General features: G+C 42.0%; 2 protein-coding genes and 1 long non-coding RNA gene across 3 annotated transcripts in view; 2 read left to right on the top strand and 1 right to left on the bottom strand.

The window, feature by feature from the left end:
- The window catches only part of LOC134864197 (hexokinase-1), a 26,425-nt gene extending 23,749 nt beyond the window's left edge, over window positions 1–2,676 (top strand). The window contains exons 18-19 of the mRNA XM_063883005.1: window positions 513–746; window positions 1,515–2,676. Coding sequence (XP_063739075.1) covers window positions 513–746; window positions 1,515–1,665 — 385 coding nt within the window. The 3' untranslated portion in view covers window positions 1,666–2,676. The remainder of the gene's footprint in view (window positions 1–512; window positions 747–1,514) is intronic.
- LOC134864199 (uncharacterized) overlaps window positions 1–6,133 on the bottom strand; it is a 7,710-nt gene extending 1,577 nt beyond the window's left edge. The window contains exons 1-3 of the long non-coding RNA XR_010165797.1: window positions 6,064–6,133; window positions 5,430–5,497; window positions 4,088–4,189 (exon numbers count right to left, since the gene is read on the bottom strand). This is a non-coding gene — a long non-coding RNA (uncharacterized LOC134864199). The remainder of the gene's footprint in view (window positions 1–4,087; window positions 4,190–5,429; window positions 5,498–6,063) is intronic.
- Window positions 5,304–20,105, top strand: zbtb45 (zinc finger and BTB domain containing 45). Its single transcript, XM_063883006.1, has 6 exons — window positions 5,304–5,516; window positions 6,894–8,198; window positions 8,567–8,701; window positions 10,772–10,912; window positions 12,025–12,298; window positions 15,374–20,105. The coding sequence occupies exons 2-6, from the start codon at window positions 7,158–7,160 to the stop codon at window positions 15,781–15,783; spliced, it is 2,001 nt and encodes a 666-aa protein (XP_063739076.1). The 5' UTR covers window positions 5,304–5,516; window positions 6,894–7,157; the 3' UTR covers window positions 15,784–20,105.

The raw sequence follows: 20,105 nt of genomic DNA, 5'->3' as shown, positions 1-20,105 counted from the left end.
GCTGCAAAATTAAAGCGATAAACAAATTCATGCATCAATAAAAATAATGATCTAATCAGACGTTTGATATAATTATGAGATGGGTCATTCCGCACCGAAAGTACTTTTGATGCTAATACATTTGGATTTTTATTTAAGGAACAGTTTGAATGCAGAAGTTTGCTACTTTTACTCGAGTAAGAGATCTGAATGCTTCTTCCACCACTGCTTTTTTATAACTTCTAAGTCTTAAACACACAACAACAGTAGTAAGATGGAGAGGGTAAGCACATAAGAGCCCACGCTTAAGTAGCATTGTTCTCAGAGGAGTAGCATCTCGCAGGGCTAACAGCCCCAGGTATGAGAGGAGGAGGAGGAAGGAGGGAGGGAGGGTGTGCAATGTGACGACTTGAGTTTACACACTGTCTAAGCCCACCTTAGCCTCTGGGAACAGCTGTGAAGTATCTGGTGACTCTCCTGCTGTTAGATGACCTCTGACACACTCTCCCCCCCCCTCCTCTCCTGCTCCACAGCGATCGTCTGGCGCTGCTACAGGTCAGGGCCATCCTGCAGCAGCTGGGGCTCGACAGCACCTGTGATGACAGTATTATCGTGAAGGAGGTGTGCGGCACGGTGTCCCGTCGCGCCGCTCAGATCTGCGGAGCCGGGATGGCGGCCGTGGTCGACAAGATCCGTGAGAACAGAGGCCTGGACCACCTCGACATCACAGTGGGCGTGGACGGCACGCTCTACAAGCTGCACCCACAGTAAGACACCGGATCAGGACATAATGGGAGGCGTATTTGGGCGGAAAAAAAGGGGGTCATTCATTGTGAAATAACACATATTGAGTTTCAGGCTTTTTAAAAGGTTGTAGCTTGTTTGTTTTTTTCTTGTATCAATGATTTATTTATAGCATAGTCTACACAAAGGTGGCCTCTGGATTACAGGACAGTGAATAACAATAAAGCCTATTATCAAGATTACCAATCTGAATGGCTTTATACAAGAAAATTTGTATTTTTTTGGAATTGCTTTTATTGTGTTGACAGAAAATAATGTAATCCCAAAATTAACTGAACTGAGATCTTTAAATATGAACATCTGCATTTGCAGTTTTGGATTATCACTATGACCAAAACTTTTTGCAGTCATTGCATTTCTTAAACACTTCTTCTATTTTCTATATTTTCTATAACTTTCAACGTTTCTAAATATGTTTTTTCTTCAGTTCATTTATTCACAGAATTCATATTTATTCATATCATATTTAATTTTTTTTGCATTTTACTAATTTGTTTCTAAATTGATTGTTTATTAGGTATCTTTTTTAGTGCACACATTTCCTTTTTTTAATATAGATAATTGTATTTATGTTAATATTGATTGATTTCATTCTAAAATTCAGCAACTGTAAAAAAAAAAATGAAAAACTCCAACAGGATAAATAAAGTTTTTAGATTCTTTCCTAGAAAGCATCTCTAATTTCTTGCCTTCAGCGCCCTCCCTCCTAACCGAAACTTCCTTTCTCTCAGCTTCTCACGGATTTTCCATCAGACGGTGAAGGATCTCGCCCCGAAATGTGACGTCAACTTCCTGCTATCGGAGGACGGCAGCGGGAAGGGGGCCGCCCTCATCACCGCTGTCGGTTGCCGCCAGAGAGAGCTGGATGCCCAGCAGCAGTGAGGAGCTCCTTGAGGAAAAACTACCTGCTGCTCCGCCCTGCCTTCCACCCACCGCACAGCCGACATCCCATCCACCCCCCCCTTGGCAGCCGTGACTCGCCCTCTGCCCCACCTGGCCCCCCCCCCACACACAGCCAGAGAGTCATGCTGCATGAATAGGAAATTAAATATCTGATTTATTTATACTGCACCAGAGGTTTTATTATTTCCATGTTTGTACATTTTCCTCTATAGCCCGTCAGTAAACGGATCAATCTAAAAATCCATAGGTGTGCAATATTTGTGTATTGCCAATTTTATTTTTATATGGAGGCAAATATATAATTGTGTTTATATAGCTGAGGCCACTTTGAATCCCAGAGGTCATTAAGATTTTTGCATCATAGACACTAGAAAATGTTAGCACTTTTTATATGAGGGTGACAAACAACAAGCAGCTTTTCAATGTAACTTCCAAACGAAGGACGTCTTTTCGACTGGCTCCAAAAGGGCTCGCTGCAAAAAGGGTTGAATACAAGAGTCACGGCTGTTCAAATCATCCTCATGTCTGTGCAACCACACGATGTGCTTAGCTACTAAACACTCTTTGTGTAACCGTCATTGTAACTCTCATATTAAAGTACACCACGTTCTCCTCCAGAACTAGAAAGGCCGAGAGTGGAAGTGTTATCCTGTTGCTATTTGTGAACTACTATACTTTTGGTGTTGTGATGAATCCCCCACTTTTTTCTCATTGTACGTGCAAAAGAATAAGTGTTTATCGGGCCCCTGTGAAAAGAGTGGATACTATGAGCGCTTCTGTGTGTACCTGTGGCGAGTGTGTCTTTCTGTAGTGAGCTGTAGCTTTCAATGTCCAAAGCTCTGTGGAGACTGCATGCCTTACATTAAGACAAAGGAGAGTTCTGGATCATTCTTCTTCTTTCTTTCTGTTTTTCTTTTGTACATCAATATAGATTTGTGATCGACACCGTGGAAAGTGAATTCATTAAATTATATTTTGTTGTGGACCAAATCCTGTCATCTCTTTTTTTTAAACTTTGAAGCAGAGGCAGCGGCAGAGGCATGCCTGAACGTGTAATATAGACGGGGATTTAAATAACAGGGAGACACAAATGTGGGGAACAAGAAGAGGAATTGATACCAATATATGCAAAAAGAATCTGGCAGTTAGAACTGAGAAGATAGAGATCTGTAATTATAATAAAAACACTTTCCATTTAATAGTTTCTCATTAAATTCCACAAGTAATTATTTTATTTTATAAAGGACACCATTCAGGGTCCTTTTAAATCAGGAGTGGCCATCTTCTTTTTGAAATGGCATTAATAAAGCTAAGTGGTTAATTGTTTTAGTGCAATTCAACATGACAAAATAGAAAATGCTCCTGTGAACATTTAATTACCACCAGTGAGGTTTCAAGCAGCAAGCTCGATGTCACTGGTGGTTCTTACTTAATGTTCATGGGAGCATAATGAAATGTTCAGACTCTCTGCTAAAGCTGCGGTTATTGTCTGGATGCACGGGCTTTTTGTAAATGCAGTTATGAAAAAAAGTAATCCTGATTTGATCTGATCTAGAAATAAACCTGAGATTAAAATGATGCTGTAACTGTAGCCGTAGATGTTTCTCTAAAGCAAATTTTAATAATAGAGTATTTTTATAATATTATATATAAGCTGTCTATTTGCATATCGCAATGTTTAGGTAAATTAAGGTGCATATTATCGGCTATTTAAACCAGTTCTACGTGTACCGGACTTAATTTATCATACGGAAAATGGGAGTACCTCTCTCTATCCTTAATAGTTTTATTGGATTTAATGTTCACCTTAAAGTAGGGCTGGGGACATTAAGAAAATCTAATAAATAAATAGATTTTTCTACCAAAAACCTTGATTTCATGACGATACTGTTAGGACAATTAAGCCACAAAATATTCACACATTTTTCACAAATAATAATCAATAATATGGATAATTATTGATTATTTTAACAGGTATACAATTAGGATATAGGTATTGATCACTTATGCATCATTATCATTCAAATGATTATATTAAAATAATGATTGTATGATTACAAATGGTGGGCCAGGATACTTCTGCAGCTTATAATACTTCCTTCTGAATAGTATTTTAACACATATTCTTCCTTTATCAAATATTGTGCTTCGTGCATTTGAATATTGCAGTCCATATTGCGACTTCGACTCAAAAGTATTTACATTTTGCAGCCCGAGCGGATATAATCACTAAGTGAGTAAAGGTAAATAGAAAACAACTGTTCAGAAAATGGCATTACACTACATGTATGCAGCGTTTAAAACCTGAAATAGGCAACACTTATGCCCAGGGTCTTGAATCTGAATATCAAACGACCATATTGCCCAGCCTCGTCTCAAGCCTTCCTAGCCTTGTACTCACTTCAAGTCTCGGTCCTTGAAAGCACAAACTGATCCTGGAATCTGGCTCTGCTTCACCAGACCTGCTGCCACTGCCACTGACGTTCATCCAGCCGGAACAGAGCTGCAGCACAGATGGGAAAACTCACTCTACACATGCTGTTTTAGCCCTAAACACACACACATACACACCCCGTGAGCAGTTAACATTTGAACACCTGCTAAACTGTACAGCACTTCTTTGTTTGTATAATTTTTTATTTAGTTTTATCATTTTTAAAAAACTTTTGTATATATTTTGATACTCCAATTTTTTGACATTTTATTTTAACTTCCCATTTTTATATAAATATTTAATTATATTTTATCTTTTGTTACATACTTCTTTAACTTCCTATGATTACATAGTTTTGTTTTGCCTTTTCTTTATCTTCTTATGTGTAAATAAATATTTGTAATCTATTCAATTTAATTTGTATTTTATTTTATGTTCTTACATTTATATAAACATTGTTATTTTCACAATGGCTTCATTCTGGTTTAGTTGAATCTTTGTTTTACATAAGTGTTTTTATTTATATACCAACCCCATGCATTTGATATTGTGTGGATTTCAATCATGTGTGCTCATGCCAGGAACCAATTCCCCCACAAGTGACATGAAGATTTAAATCAAATGCAGAGATATAGTTTGGACAAAAGCCTTTTGTGTTTGTGTGCATCATTCTTTTGTGACAGTGTTTCCTGCAGTGTGTGGGAGTGTACCGGTGCGCTCGCATGCATTTCTGTGCATTCACATCTCTGCTGTGAGAAAATCTGTGTGCAGGAATTTGTCCTACTTAATGAAAAGGTGTGATCACATATTCATGTGAGACAAGCACAGCATATATAATATGTGTGGCTTGCCTAGCTGGCGCTGCTCTTTATGGGCTGTAAATGGTGTTTCTTTATATGTTGGAGTATTGTTATAATTTATTTACGAATTATTCATTAGCTGTCTTTTTTGTCTTTTTGTATTTCTAAACTAAGGTACAGCTTACACATCTATTTAAAGAAGTTCTATATGTGTGAGTGTGCATCATTCTTTTGTTACAGTGTTTCCTGCAGTGTGTGGGTGTGTACAGGTGTCCTCATATGCATTTCTGTGCATTCACGTCTCTACTGTGAAAAAAATCTGTGTGCAGGAATGTTTCCTCCTTTCTAAAAGAGTGTGATTGCGAGAGGAGCACAGCATATATTATATGTGTGAATTGCCTAGCTGGCGTTAAAGCAGAAGAAACTCCACATGCCTTGTCTGTGTGCATGTCCGTGCGAGTATTACAGTGTGTGTTGTGTGCATGTGTGTGTTTGTTTCCAGCTCTCACCAGGTTGGGTGCGTTAACACTGAGGGCTTCCTGCTGCATCCATCTGCCTCAAACTCAAAAGCGCCAGGCTGTCACTGCACATTGCAGGTAGGTTATCACGATTAAACAACATGGGACACGGTTCAACTAACATGGGTGCCACGTTAACGCACTTTGTACCGAAAAAAAGGGTGGTGGTGGTGGTAGCCCGTTAGCATGGCATGCTAACTTAACTAGTTGTGTTAATTTGAGCTAGCTAGCTAGTAAAGCGAGCTAGGTTAGTATTGTATTGGAGCTAGCCCCGATAGCTGCTTTTATGTGTCATGATAGGCACGATGGCGATGTTCATTTTGCATGAAGGAAATCTGTTAATTTCGTGCAGATTTCCGTGCGGCTGCTAAGTGGCTAATGTCAACAGCTAACGCTAAGCTAGCGTTAGCTCAGGTTAGCTCTGGTTAGCTTGTCACCGTTAACCTGGAGCTAACGTCGGTTGCTCGGAAACATATTTACTTGAACTGACAGTTTACAGTAAATAAACAAAGTGTTATAGTTGTCCAGCTTCTACTGCCTCACTGTTTGTGCGTCTAACAGTCAAATGTATCTTTGGTGTTGCGTTACCGGCCACCCGCTGTGAAGAATAGCCACATAAACTGACCTGACGGAGCTGTTGGGCTCGCGCAATGCACGTGCTGTCATTTGGCCAGGACAGGTGTTCCAGAGGATGCACGAGACTTGATTGAGGAATTAATTAGCATCTCATTTAGTTGTCTCCTTCAAATACAGCGGTGTGACTGAGCTCTAAAATGGCACAAATCGGTGTACAAAATGCATGAAATCATGATAGCTTTATTATTGAAATATGTCTAGTGTATATTATTGTATGTATTTTAGTTGTCATTCAAAGAAGGGCTGCCACATCTCAGTTAGATGGTTTTTAGGTTTCTTAATCGATTAGTAGTTTTGTGATGCTTTTTTAATGCTGATTGACTCATTTCTGAGGATCTTAAGAGCACATCTCATTTGTTGTTTTGTTGACTTGGCTCTAAAAATACAAATTGTGTGCAATGAGGGTAAGCTTTATAATTATAATATGATCAAATATATGTGATTATGTGGATTCTAGTTGGTCTAATTCTGAATTGGATGATTTCTATGGTCTTAGTCAACTAAGATTTCTTAAGTCAATAAGTTGTTTTGCAGTGCTTTTTTCATGCTGAATGACTCATTTCTAAGGAGTACCACACATGATCCTTTGTGGAGAAACCCAGGTTTACAGATCTGTCTATTGTATCATCTAATCACGAGTGGAACGTCAACTAAGAAATTCTTAAGTGGAGGACATCTCTAATTGAAAGCAAAGGAATGCAGCATTTTTGCTTCATAAACGACTTAAAGGATTACATTGTTGGTGATGGATTTTCTTATATTGATTGTTCCAACAATTGCTTAGTGTTTAATCACTCTCTTTCTGATTCATCTCCACAGGGTTTTGAAAGAGACAGTGACGCGCGTGGAACCCCCTCCCCCCCCCCCCCCCTCTCAGGACAACACAGGCAGCTCCTCACACTCTCGACCCACAGCAGAGACTCATGACTGTTTGAGGGGAGCGGACCCACCGTGGCCCATGCACTGTACCCGTTTCCCTCCCTGTCCTCCTTATCCCTCAAGCTGACGCAAAACCCCAGACACCTGCCCCCCCTCCCTCACCCCCACTCCCATCCCATCCCCAGTGACTCGCCGCCCCCCGCAATGGTGTCCGGCACAGAGACTGTGCACTACATCCACCTTCACAACTCCAGCCAGTCGGTGCTGGAGGCCCTGCGAACGCAGCGGCGCGAAGGCCTCTTCTGCGACGTGACGGTGCGGATACACGACGCCTCGCTACGCGCCCACGCCTGCGTCCTGGCAGCCGGCAGCCCCTTCTTCCAGGACAAGCTGCTGCTGGGGCACTCTGAAATCTCCGTGCCCCCGCTGGTGCCCGCCGAAACCGTAAAGCAGCTGGTGGACTTCATGTACAGTGGCTCCCTGGTGGTGCTGCAGTCGCAGGCGCTCTGCATCCTCACTGCCGCCAGCATCCTGCAGATCAAGACGGTCATCGACGAGTGCACCCAGATCATCTCTCAGAGGAAGGCGGCGGCTACGGCGGCGGCGGCTGCAGCAGCGGCGGCAGCGGCAGCGGGAGGAGGGATGCTCGGAGGAGTTCTCCCTAAACAGGAAGAGCGAGGCGGGGGGAAAGGGAGAGAAGGCGGGGGCGGCGGGAGCTGCTCTGTGGGTGCGAGCGGGGGTGGAGGGTACGCAAACTTCCCTAACTTCATGGCAGAATGTGCAGCTAGTAACATGGGCGGTGGGCTAGGGGGTGCCAACGTCAACGTCAGCGACAGTGGCCCGGGTCCGATGGAGCAAGCTAACACAGTGAGCCTGATGTCTCTGGGCGACATGGGCCCCGGCTCCATGTGTGGCGGCGACGGCACCATCCTCATGAAGCAGAGCCCCAGCTGCACTCAGGACGTCCGGTACAAGCTGCGGGACCTGTTGGCGCAGACGGCCAACGGAGCCGGCACCAGCAGCACGGGGAACCTCTCGGCCGGCTGCAGCTCCGGCGTGGGCAGCGTCGACACCATTGGCAGGGACAGTCTCCGCGGCAACGCCACCGACCTCTCGGACGAGCTGGTGGGCATGGAGCGGTACAGCGAGGAGGAGGAGCTGGACGGCAGGGATCGGGGGAGAGAGGGAGACCGAGACAGGGGGGCGAGCCACAGCCGCAAGCAGAGGCAGCCGCTTAGGCTCCAGGTAGGGGGAATAAGGGGAAGGGTTGCCATGGTTACAGCTTTCAGGCATGCAGAGCTGCAACGCTTTGCTTTTCGCTTCTTTTCCTCTTGCTGCCTTTTTCCTCTTCTCACACTCACTGCATTGGCGTATATCGCTGAGATGTTTCTGCACTTTGCTCAGTGGAAGAGGAGCGCTCGCCTCAACTTCTGCAGTAATTGCCCCGTTGATGTTCTATGGACTTCTGCTTATTTACTGTAGGTCGTTTAACTGATCAGTTCCAGCTTTTAAAGGAGTTCTTAATAACTCAATGTGCTTTGTTGTTCTCCTGAGACTGATGTAAATGTAGTGTCTTTACTCCTTTGCATTCACACGGATCTTTCTCTGGTCAGGTGCTGGGAGGAGAAGGCGTGGTGGTGAAAGACGAAGGGGTTCAGGACCAGGATGGGACCGTCTATTCCTTGGAGGGCGGGAGACGAGATGGACAGCAGGAAGGCTCCCAGGAACCCATGGCAGGATTTGGACAGGTGGGTTTAACTCAGAGAAACCAAATGATGGGAAAAAAACAATGGAAATACTGATTTTAAGCCTTAATTTCTAGGTTATACTTTCATGAAAACTCCTAGATTTGGCTTGATGTGTGACATTTATTTTCATCGTTTCTGTCACAACTCTTGAAGTAAGTAAGGGAGAAAATACACCGCGGATTTATGCCGCAGCCTGCCGCAGACTACACAAGGAACATCTGCCACACAGTCAGAAGGATCCAGCTGTAGGCCTGTCAGTATATCTCTAAGTGCCGCAGAGTAAGTCGAGATCGGAAATGGAACAATTCGTTCAATTTGGGAGGAGGTTAGGGCGTCGTGTTTTTCATGTGAAGGAAAGCATGTGATCATCCATGTACCCAGCACTGCTTAAATAATCTAATCTTCTCAATATGAGCAGTTTCACTGTGCTGCTCTCTAGATCACATGACACAGAGTCTAGTTTTTAATTTCATCACAGACTTTTTAAAACCAATTTCATAATAGAGCATTGCTTTTTAATTCTGGAAGTTTAAGACAAGCCAAAAAGATGCCACTGATTGTTTTCCATTATTTCTCTGCTGATGTTTCTCCTTATTGGATCCTTTTTAAATCAAGACTATTAATGCCCAATTGGCTGTAGAGGAGAAATAACCAATCAATATAGAGAATAGAGTTAGAGGTATGATGAAATAAACTGTGAGACATTTAAGACTTTCCCACATGTAACATCTGTAATCTCTTTAAAATCTTGTGTGAAAAGATCATGAGCCCAGCCAAATAATGACAATTGGATTATATTTAAAAGAAAATTACATGTTGAAAGGTTATCTTCCTCTCTGCATTTCTGCTATCTAAAGTCGTTGTAAAAAGATAAAAATGTAAGATAATCAAACCAACCTCTAAAAGATCTAAAAGAAATACTAGCAAGCTTGTCCACTGATTCTGATATCCTTCTTATTGTATAGGTAGTTAGCCTAGCTACAAATAGCCTCAAAGTGTCGTATTTCAGAAATAATGAAATGTTCAAAAAGCTCTTTATTTTTCTCATACTGCCTGTACTGCAGCACCTCTTTTCACCCTCTGTCTGAAACCAGAGCCCAGTCTGCTCTGATTGGTTAGCTGGCTGGCTGGCTCTGTCGAGATTGGTCAACTACTTAGAGATGTCCCGCCCGTTAGCCAATCAACGTGTTGGAGCGCTAGCCAATAGAAGCGAGTGTTCAATAGTGATGTCAGTATTTTCCGAAAGTAAACAAAGGAGTCCAATTGAAGCATTTCAGGCAGCGGGGAGAGGAAACATGGATTTTACTCTTTGCAAACCATTTACATGCACTAAAGCCTATATAACACACTACAGGAAAGGGACAAACCTCAAAAAAGCCTAATAGGGCTTTAACTTACAAACTTACATTTTACTTTCTTGGTATTTCTTTGAGATGTTCTGATAAGCTTCCAGAAAGAAAACTAAATAGTGAAGCTACTGCTGCTGCACAAACACATCACAGCTACCATATAGGGTCCATGTGAATCAGTCCTGTTAAACTCGTATCACCCTAACAAACAGACAGTTGGGATCTCCTGCTCCATTTACCTCAGGCGAGCTTCACCCCTGCCGGTGTTTCCTCACCCATTATCTCACGAGCTGTACATTAAAGTGTACCTTTGATCTCGCTGCTGTTGTGAAAGTTATGCAGCGCGACTGGTCGGACTGCTCTGTACAAGTTGATCCTTCAGACGTCACTCCTGCATGTGTACAATAGGGGTAAAACATAGGTTGTAGATGCAAATACTGAGGAATGTGCTCTGTACGTAGAGTACATGAGCGGAGAGGCAGTGGAGGACAAACAATATGTAGTTAAGGAGTTCTTTATGCACACATTAATCCAGGGAGACAAAGGCGGTGTGCATCTATGGAGCAGGTAATCGTTCAGTTCACAGTACAGTATGTTTTTTATTCACTTCTTCAGAAATCCTTGAGCTGAACACAAGGATCTATAGAAGCTGTTGTTGTCAGATTGTTCCTCAGCTGTGTGTTAGCATCTTTAATTATTTATCTTGTGTGTGCATATTCAGGATTTTTACGATGAGCAGGGGGTGTTTTCGGAGAGTTTCTGGCCCCAGAGTGAACCTCCTCAGGCCATGGCTTTCAACCCCAGAGGAAGGGTCAACAAGCCGCTGACTCCCCCTCCCACCTCCCAGTCCATCAACAACCAGGTCAGTGTGCTCAGCCGCTCTCAACCAACGCCGCGGTTACCTTCGAGCTGTGTAGCAATTACAGAAACACTTTAGGATTGTAAAAGTTTGTGAATTACAGAACTGTTTAAACTGACTTGAAGGACTTTAATGAATTACAAACTATTTTTAATTAAATGTCAGACCATTCTCCAGTATATTAAAATAGATCACTTTATTAGTATAAATATGATAGGCAAAATTTAAGCAGAATGTAACACATTGAAGCTCTACAAGAAGTCAGAAAAATGAATCAGTTTACGATGTGCAGGCCTACACATTTTGATTGACAGGTGTGTAATGGAGCTTCTTCCCTTATTTACCATTAATGTATATGTATAAACAGACTTGCCTCTACATACATATACACATAAACATATGCATGCATATTTCTCCACATACTGTTGTTATACTTTAAATAAATAACGATATTAACAAATAACTTAATGAAATTAGAAAAGTGATTAAAATATATTAGTCTTTTTTGTTTAGTTGGTTAAATTTGTTGTGCAGATATGGAATAGAAATTCAATGCAATTTCAGAATATTTTAAACAAAACGGCACAGCACATAAAAAGGGCGGTGGTGGCGAAGTCCATAGGGGCTTGGCATGGGAACTGGAAGGTCACCAGTTCAAGTCCCCGAAAGACCAAGTGCCACCGTGGTGTCCCTGAGCAAGACACTGGTTACCTACACTGCTCCCCGGGCGCCGTACATAATGGCAGCCCACTGCTCCTAACACTAGGATGGGTCAAATGCAGAGACTGCATTTCGTTGTCCTAGTACTTGTACTCTGTGCAATGACAATAAAGTTGAATCTTCAAAAAGGATAGCAAACCCCACGCCCATTTATATTTGGAGATATCTAAACAAAATAAACACAAAATAAATAAGTACAAAAAAGCATGTTTACAGTTCACTATCACATGAACTGACTATCTTCTGAACATAACAGCACAGCACGAATCAAAGAATTCCTGCCCTCTACCCTTGGATTTCGTAATAATCTAAACAATAAACACAAACAAGGGAATAAAAAACACAGTTCATTTTCCCCCTCTGGTGCTAACAGCAGTCGTCGTCTTCCTCCTCAGCTCCTCTTCCAGTACCCAGTGAGCCAATCGCAGCCATCCCCCTTCTATGTGGGCGGGCCCATGGGTGGGATTGACAGCATGGCGGGGACCGAGCCCACTCAGCAGGCCCCGCCTCCTGCGCCGATGACCCCGGCCCCGCCTCCCTCTGCCTCCTCCTGCTCGGCAGGCCCCTCCCCTTCCTCCCAGGGATCTGAGACCTCGTTCGACTGCACGCACTGTGGCAAATCTTTACGTTCCAGGAAGAACTACAGCAAGCACATGTTCATCCACTCCGGTAAGACGCGCCTCGTCCTCCCCTTGGGGTTAATTTATAATAGCATCTTTTATATAAACGAAAAAAACGGTTGTTTGCCGTGTCGAAATATCTCACATTTATTGTCTGAGTTGTTCTTATCAAACCTCTAATGGAGCTGCTCTCGAACTCAAAATACTCCCAAATATCTGACGTGCTGTTTTATACGAGTTCTTCTTCTTCCTCTTCATCCCTCTCCTTTCGGCCAATAGCGTGACTTCGACATGAGGGGGCGGGACCTCTAGAACAGTAGGGCTTCATCTAATTGGCCAAATATTGTAACAGCAGAGCGAGAATACTTCGCAATCTTTGCGATCTACTGTTGATATCGGGATAGATATTCAGTGCCGGCGCTAAGGGGGGGCATTCGAGGGCCGTGCCCCCCCTAGCGGTCATTGATGCCCCTCCTACCAGCTGTGAAGCATATTCTCGATCTGTCACAATCGACTATAATTGACGCTGAGTTCGAAGTTGCTAAAGAGTTTTTAATGTCACAAAAGCAAGCAAGCCCCCCGCCCCCCCATTGTTGCAATATATTATACTTTTGAAATGGTAATGCATGTTTCATGTTGCATATTGCATCACCACGTTGTTGACAATACTCAGGCCTAATGCAGCAACCTAAACAGCATATAGACACCTGCTGAGGAAAAGTGGAACACGCAGCTACTAAAAAACTCGATATTATTCTCAGATTGTGGTGGAGAAATCCAAGTTAATATAAGAGTACATTCATCAGATCTCCTCTAAAGCAGTGATGTTTTGGGGCTGTCGCTGGGCAACACGGACTTTCAACTCCCTCCAAAGATTTTCTATGGGGTTGAGATCTGGAGACTGGCTAGGCCACTCCAGGACCTTGAAATGCTTCTTACGAAGCCACTCCTTCGTTGCCCTGGCGGTGTGTTTGGGATCATTGTCATGCTGAAAGACCCAGCCACGCTTCATCTTCAGTGCCCTTGCTGATGGAAGGAGGTTTTGACTCAAAATCTCACGATACATGGCCCCATTCATTCTTTCCTTTACACGGATCAGTCGTCCTGGTCCCTTTGCAGAAAAACAGCCCCAAAGCATGATGTTTCCACCCCCATGCTTCACAGTAGGTATGGTGTTCTTTGGATGCAACTCTGCATTCTTTCTCCTCCAAACACGACGAGTTGAGTTTTTACCAAAAAGTTCTATTTTGGTTTCATCTGACCATATGACATTCTCCCAATCCTCTTCTGGATCATCCAAATGCCCTCTAGCAAACTTCAGACGGGCCTGGACATGTACTGGCTTAAGCAGGGGGACACGTGTGGAACTGCAGGATTTAAGTCCCTGGCGGCGTAGTGTGTTACTGATGGTAGCCTCTGGGAGCTCTGGGACTTTGGTCCCAGCTCTCTGCAGGTCATTCACTAGGTCCCCCCGTGTGGTTCTGGCATTTTTGCTCACCATTCTTGTGATCATTTTGACCCCACGGGGTGAGATCTTGCGTGGAGCCCCAGATGGAGGGAGATTAGCAGTGGTCTTGTATGTCTTCCATTTTCTAATAATTGCTCCCACAGTTGATTTCTTCACACCAGGCTGCTTACCTATTGCAGATTCAGTTTTCCCAGCCTGGTGCAGGTCTACAATTTAGTCTCTGGTCTCCTTTGACAGCTCTTTGGTCTTGGCCATAGAGGAGTTTGGAGTATGACTGTTTGAGGTTGTGGACAGGTGTCTTTTATACTGATAACGAGTTCAAAAAGGTGCCATTAATACAGGTAACGAGTGGAGGACAGAGGAGCCTCTGAAAGAAGAAGTTACAGGTCTGTGAGAGCCAGAAATCTTGCTTGTTTGTAGGTGACCAAATACTTATTTTACCGAGGAATTTACCAATTAATTCATTAAAAATCCTACAATGTGATTTCCTGGATTTTTTCCCCCATTCTGTCTCTCATAGTTGAGGTATACCTATGATAACAATTACAGGCCTCTCTCATCTTTTTAAGTGGGAGAACTTGCACAATTGGTGGCTGACTAAATACTTTTTTGCCCCACTGTACATTGACACTGCTCTTTGACTGCTGGATGTTTTAATACTCGAACATGTTCATTATAACGGGATTTATCAAGGCTGTGTGTATGCCAGCTGCGAGAAGAAAATAAATCCTGCAGCTGTAATTCTCACTTCCCTGTCAGACGCTAAACCTTGAGCTTCTGAAGAGGCAGAGACAAAGACCTCTGGATGCTGTAGGGATTTAGAATTCACCATACAGTGGTATTCATTATTGATAACATGGAGGATCCTCTGACAGTCGACCTTAACAACATATATTTATATAACAAACCATAAAACCTTGAAAGACACCTTATACTATCTGATTAAAAAAAAGTTTTTCAAGGAACTCAGATGCTACCAATTAATTGTTGTTAATCGAGTCATTTTGAGGGTCTAAATGTGATCGAAGAGGGGGTGCTTTAATGTAGCTGAAACACTGACTACTAAACATGTGTAAATATCAGTATTTCCAGCATCAGTGATTTAATTTATTAATGGGGTTCTACTTTGCTCTTCGGCTTGAGAATATGGCTTTAATAAATGACAAATGGAGAGACGATTATGTATGAAATCGTCAAATTGAATATGTAATAATCTGGTAATAATCTGTAAAAAATCCTCATATTTTCACCTACATATTCAAACTTACATGTCTGCTTAAACATACATATTTGTACAAATCCCATCAGACTTTAAAAATGTAAATAATAATAATGATAAATATAGCAATGCTTATCTACTGTACATACATATTTTTCCAAGCCATCAGACTTATAGTTGTTAAATAATTATATTTATTTTTCAATAAATTGAATTATATTACATTTTATAACCTCATTGAAAACGTGTTGTTTTTGTTTCAACACAATTTGTTTAGAATATTAATTACTGATTGAATTCCTACCTCTTCCAGAAGTTCAAACTGAAGGTAATTCAGAAATACTGATGTGTGTGTGTGTGTGTGTGTGTCTGTGTGTCTGTGTCTGTGTGTCTGTGTCTGCATCTGCCTGTCTGTCTGCGTGTGCGTGCGTATGCAGGTCAGAAACCTCATCAGTGCTCCATCTGCTGGCGCTCCTTCTCTCTGCGCGACTACCTCCTCAAACACATGGTGGTGCACACTGGTGTCCGGGCCTTCCAGTGCTCCATGTGCGGCAAGCGCTTCACCCAGAAGAGCTCGCTGAACGTGCACATGCGCACCCACCGTGCCGAGCGTACCTTCCAGTGCAACGTGTGCCACCGGGCCTTCACCCACCGCACCCTGCTGGAGCGCCACGCCCTGCAGCACGCCCACCACCCCCAGGTCCAGGGCCAGGGGCGTGGAGCCGACATGACCTCACCTACCAAGCACAGCCCCCCGGCTCTGGGGGGGCCCTCAGGTATGGCTGCGGCAGCTGGCATGGTCGGCAACATGGCCAACATGCCCAGCCACGGAGCTTCCTCCACCTAGTAGTCTACTCTCCAGCCGAGGGAACCCGGTAAAATGTTGAGGACCCCAAAGTTTAATGACAGAAATGTATGGTAGCAGAAAATAAAAATCAGCTAACCGGGAGAACATATATGGAAACTTTCTGGGTAAAAATGCCATTTATTATCCTGAAAACAACAGAAATTGACTCCACAATATCTCAATAACCTCCAAAATTGTCCACAAATGTCAAGACATTTCTAAACTGTTTTCTGCACATGCTAATTAATGCACTTTTTAAAATTGTGCTAATTGCCCAACATATGCAGGTTAGCATTGTGTGCTGGGGACCCATACTACAGACTTCTTTCATAAAACGTGTGGGGTAATCAACATTTCTGGGTTCACAGTAAGAGTGAGCTGGCAAATAGACTATAGGGGGAGTCTAAGGGGGAGCATAGTGAGCCCATTCCTCGACAATTTTTAGGGTCCTAACAGCCTTGTTGATGTTTATTTCTGGTGGGAAAAGCACTTACAGGTTCCCGTTTTTTTAAACTTAACGACACTTTCAATCAGGGTTCTTACACACGGCTGGAAAATAATGTAAATTTATAAAAGGTGGAATTGCACATCATGGAAACATTTGTAAAAAAAAAAAAAGGTTGCTCCCTCCCCAGAAACCTGTCTTAGATAGTCGTCGTGCGACCTCGTTAACAATCACACACCTCCCTGAGCAGCCATCCCAAATCCAGCCAGAAGTGTTTTTTAAAAATGTGTAGGAACCCTGTTTCAAAGACACCAGAGAGTCACCAAAGAGGTTAGGAATACAGAGCGGGTTAGGGAGTGGGTGAGGACGAGGTGGAGGTAAGGGTGGGGTTCAAAGAAGAAGCAAGTAAGAGTAAGGATGGGTTAGTGGGGGGGGGGGTGCAGGGTTTCATTCACCCTCAATTCATTTAATTCATGTTTTGAAGCACTTTGTTTATCCCCAGATCTCAGCAGAGTCTGAGGAAAACAACTGACTGGCTAAATTAGACATGTTTGTCACAAAAATAATGAATTTATCTAAATATTTGAGAGATTTTCCATTAGATTTTTGACACTAGCTTTTGCCACTGTTGTTCTCACATGTACACTGAAGAACGAGGCTTCATTCTGGTACCAATTTACAATCCTGACACACAAGCATTTAAATATTACATTTCAAATGGTTATATATGTAGTTAACGAGGAAGAATTGACTAAAAGGGAACTATAGAGCATTTAAATATAGTTGTATATGTTAAGTGCACCTGCATTTGGAAGAATTGAAAATAGTTTTACTCCACCAGAAGTTAAAAGTATGAAACCAAAACAGAACGAAATGGAGACTTTGATCTCCTGCACACTGACCTGTGGTTGAGTGTGTGTTTCCTTTCACATTTATGGTCTGTTTGTGACTAAAACACAGACATTAAACAATAGAAACATTCAGTTTCTAATTCCTGAATTAACTGAATTGAACGTGAATGGAGCCCGGAGCTATTCAACGCAGGGTGACAAAGAAGGTTGATGATGAATGATTCGATGTGGAGTAGTCAGAGGAAGACTGGAGGAGGAGGAGGAGGAGGAGGAAGAAGAAGAGGAGGCGGGATGCACAGCAGTGTGAATGAAATTCACCATCATCCATCAGACAGCTTTGTAACATTTTCCACAGGCGCCACTGGTCGGCCCCAGGATCATATACCTCGATAAAAAAAAAACAGGACGGGACACTATTATCTCTTTTTGAAATGTTTGGGAAACATTTCAGCATGTTTTACACACACACACATACACACACACACACCTACAATTACCTCGGTGGTCCAAAGACAGGCATTGTGCTTCACATCTTTAAGCTCCATCAAACGAAGAAACCGTGAAAACGAAAAGCTACGATAGATCCGTTTACTTTTTCAGAAAACTTACTGAAGTACTTCTATGTAAAGTTCCTGTACGCATCGCTACGACGCTCAGTTTGTTCTTTGTTGCTCATGTGATTCTTTGATGCAGAAATAAGACAAAAAAAAAACAAAAGAAAAAGATAAAAAAAGTTTTAAAGAGAAAGAGCCATTCAGCGGAGGAGGATAACTATGACAAATCAATGATTTTTATCAGGATTTTTATTAAGTGTTTGGTTGTGTTTGTCTTTTTGGGGCTCTGGTTATTAATAATAATAATAATGATGATGAATGGGAAGTGTTTGTTGCTTAAAAAAAACAGTAAACGCTTTTCTGGCAGCACTATAAAAAAAATAACCTTTTGAAACGTTTTAGTAAAACTAAATTAATCATGGAAACGTACAATCACCCCGAGAAAGTTTGACAAAGTCAGAATTGTGGTAACGTTGATTATCACTTTAATATTTATTACAATTTGATCTCTATGCACAATTAAGTTTGCACATCATATGACTTAGACCTAGATGTTGTTGTCCCCCGAAGTATTTGGCCTAAGATTGTTTTTCCCTTTTCTTTACACCTTGATCTTAAGAAGACCTGATGTGTCCCTGCTTTTTGCTCATTTCCCTTCATGTTTGTCAGTCGGAGCATTATATGATATTCAGTAGTTTACTTAAGCTTTGTAAGAGCCTTCTAATTAAAATGATTTCTTACTTGGACCTCCCTTACGTTATTGAGCTTTGCGAGTGATGAGATGATTTGACTTCATTTTTATTTTAAAAAGAGTGAATCCAGCAAAGACTTAGATTCAAATACTTTGAGATGGACTTCACTATAAATAATGACATGTAATGTCCCATTTTAAATGTTGAAACTGCTTATTTACGCCGAGCGGGCCTGTCAGCATGTGTTCATTGGCGTCTAAACGCTGCACGTTAATTTGTTTCGCCGGCATTGCAGGTGATGATAGAGTGGTGCAGTGATGACGTGTTACGACGATAGCATCTCCCTGGCTCCCTCGACTAAAAACAATGGGATTTTTTCATTGGATTTCGGCACATTGGTGAAAATAAGCTCTGTGGCAAACAAAGGTTTATGATACTTCAGAAGGATAGTCATATTTTAGCACTACTTTATGATTTTTGAAGGTTACATTAGTCTATAGAGGAACTACAGCACGGTCACATGACTTCACCTCATCCCCGCTAAGCTAAAGCAGCTAATGTTCGACTCAGTTTTACAACGTTTATACCCTAATTATTTAAATGAGGGCGATAAAATAGTTTGTAATGGATAGTTGATTTGATCCCAATGTAAGTCAATGGGGAAAAAGTATAGTAAATCACAGACTGACTGGATGTGTAGTACCGGTGTTTGGCCACTAGCAAATATTAGCATCAACGTCGGGCGCACTTCCTGGTGGCTTGACATTTACCTGTGGGTTATTTAGTGACAGATTCTAATTACATGTTAAAGTGTTCTTAGTAGCTTTAACCACAGACCTTTTTTCAAGTGTCTCACCACAAAAACGGTAAAAAATATATAAATGACGAGTCAAATTGAAAAATGCTCATTTCAATTAGAGCTGTTAAACTGTTCGTATTGGGTGGTTGATTTGGTAAAAATATATATATATATATACATGTATATCTGCTGATTTACAGACGTCTCTATCCCAATGCAAGCCAATGGGGAAAAAGTCGTTTTGGGCCCAATGGCGTCCCGGCCTGACCTGTTGTAGTTTGGCCACTAGGACACCTGAACATCTCGTAAGCTAGTGTTAACCACAGACCATAAACCATAAAGGAGGTACACAAAAAATACTTCCAGACAAGGGAACCGTAAAATGCTGACTTATTTCTGGGTATGAGGACTCATTCCTGCACCACTCTATAGATAATTAAAAGAAGCTGGACTGAAACTCCTCCAACTCACTGTTGGCTATAAGCTATGTGTTAAATTTTACGCCAAACCTTTGGTGCTTTTTAAGGAAATATTTACCTCATTTGCCAGTGTCCATGCTGTGGTCTGTTTGGTAAATAAGCAGAGTTGAGCTGTTTCAGAGGTTTCGGTGCGTGTCTGAGGCGGACCCTTGTACAGTACTGTAATATGTTTGCTTTGAAGCCATGTCAGCGCATTGTAACGTACTGTGTTATGCCTTTTTTCTGTTTTATTGGGAGGGAGGTTGATAATTGTTTTTCTACATTAATATTTCTTTAACAGAGGTTAAATATGTCAGAAGAAGAAACAGTCATTTTATAAAAATAAAAAAATCACTTGTCATCGTAAAACCACATCTTTTATGTATAAAAAGACTAAAAAGGCATGATTTTAACTTTTTCTGAGAACTTAGATGTCGTACTCAATGAATTAATTGCATTTTAAAAACGAGTGATTTCAAAGATTTCTTTCTCCAAATAAAAAGTCTTCTATGGCTCAAGGCCA

Source organism: Eleginops maclovinus, chromosome 5, assembly GCF_036324505.1.
Source record: "Eleginops maclovinus isolate JMC-PN-2008 ecotype Puerto Natales chromosome 5, JC_Emac_rtc_rv5, whole genome shotgun sequence".
Classification (NCBI taxonomy): domain Eukaryota; kingdom Metazoa; phylum Chordata; class Actinopteri; order Perciformes; family Eleginopidae; genus Eleginops; species Eleginops maclovinus.
This window is presented reverse-complemented; position numbering and strand designations above follow the sequence as displayed.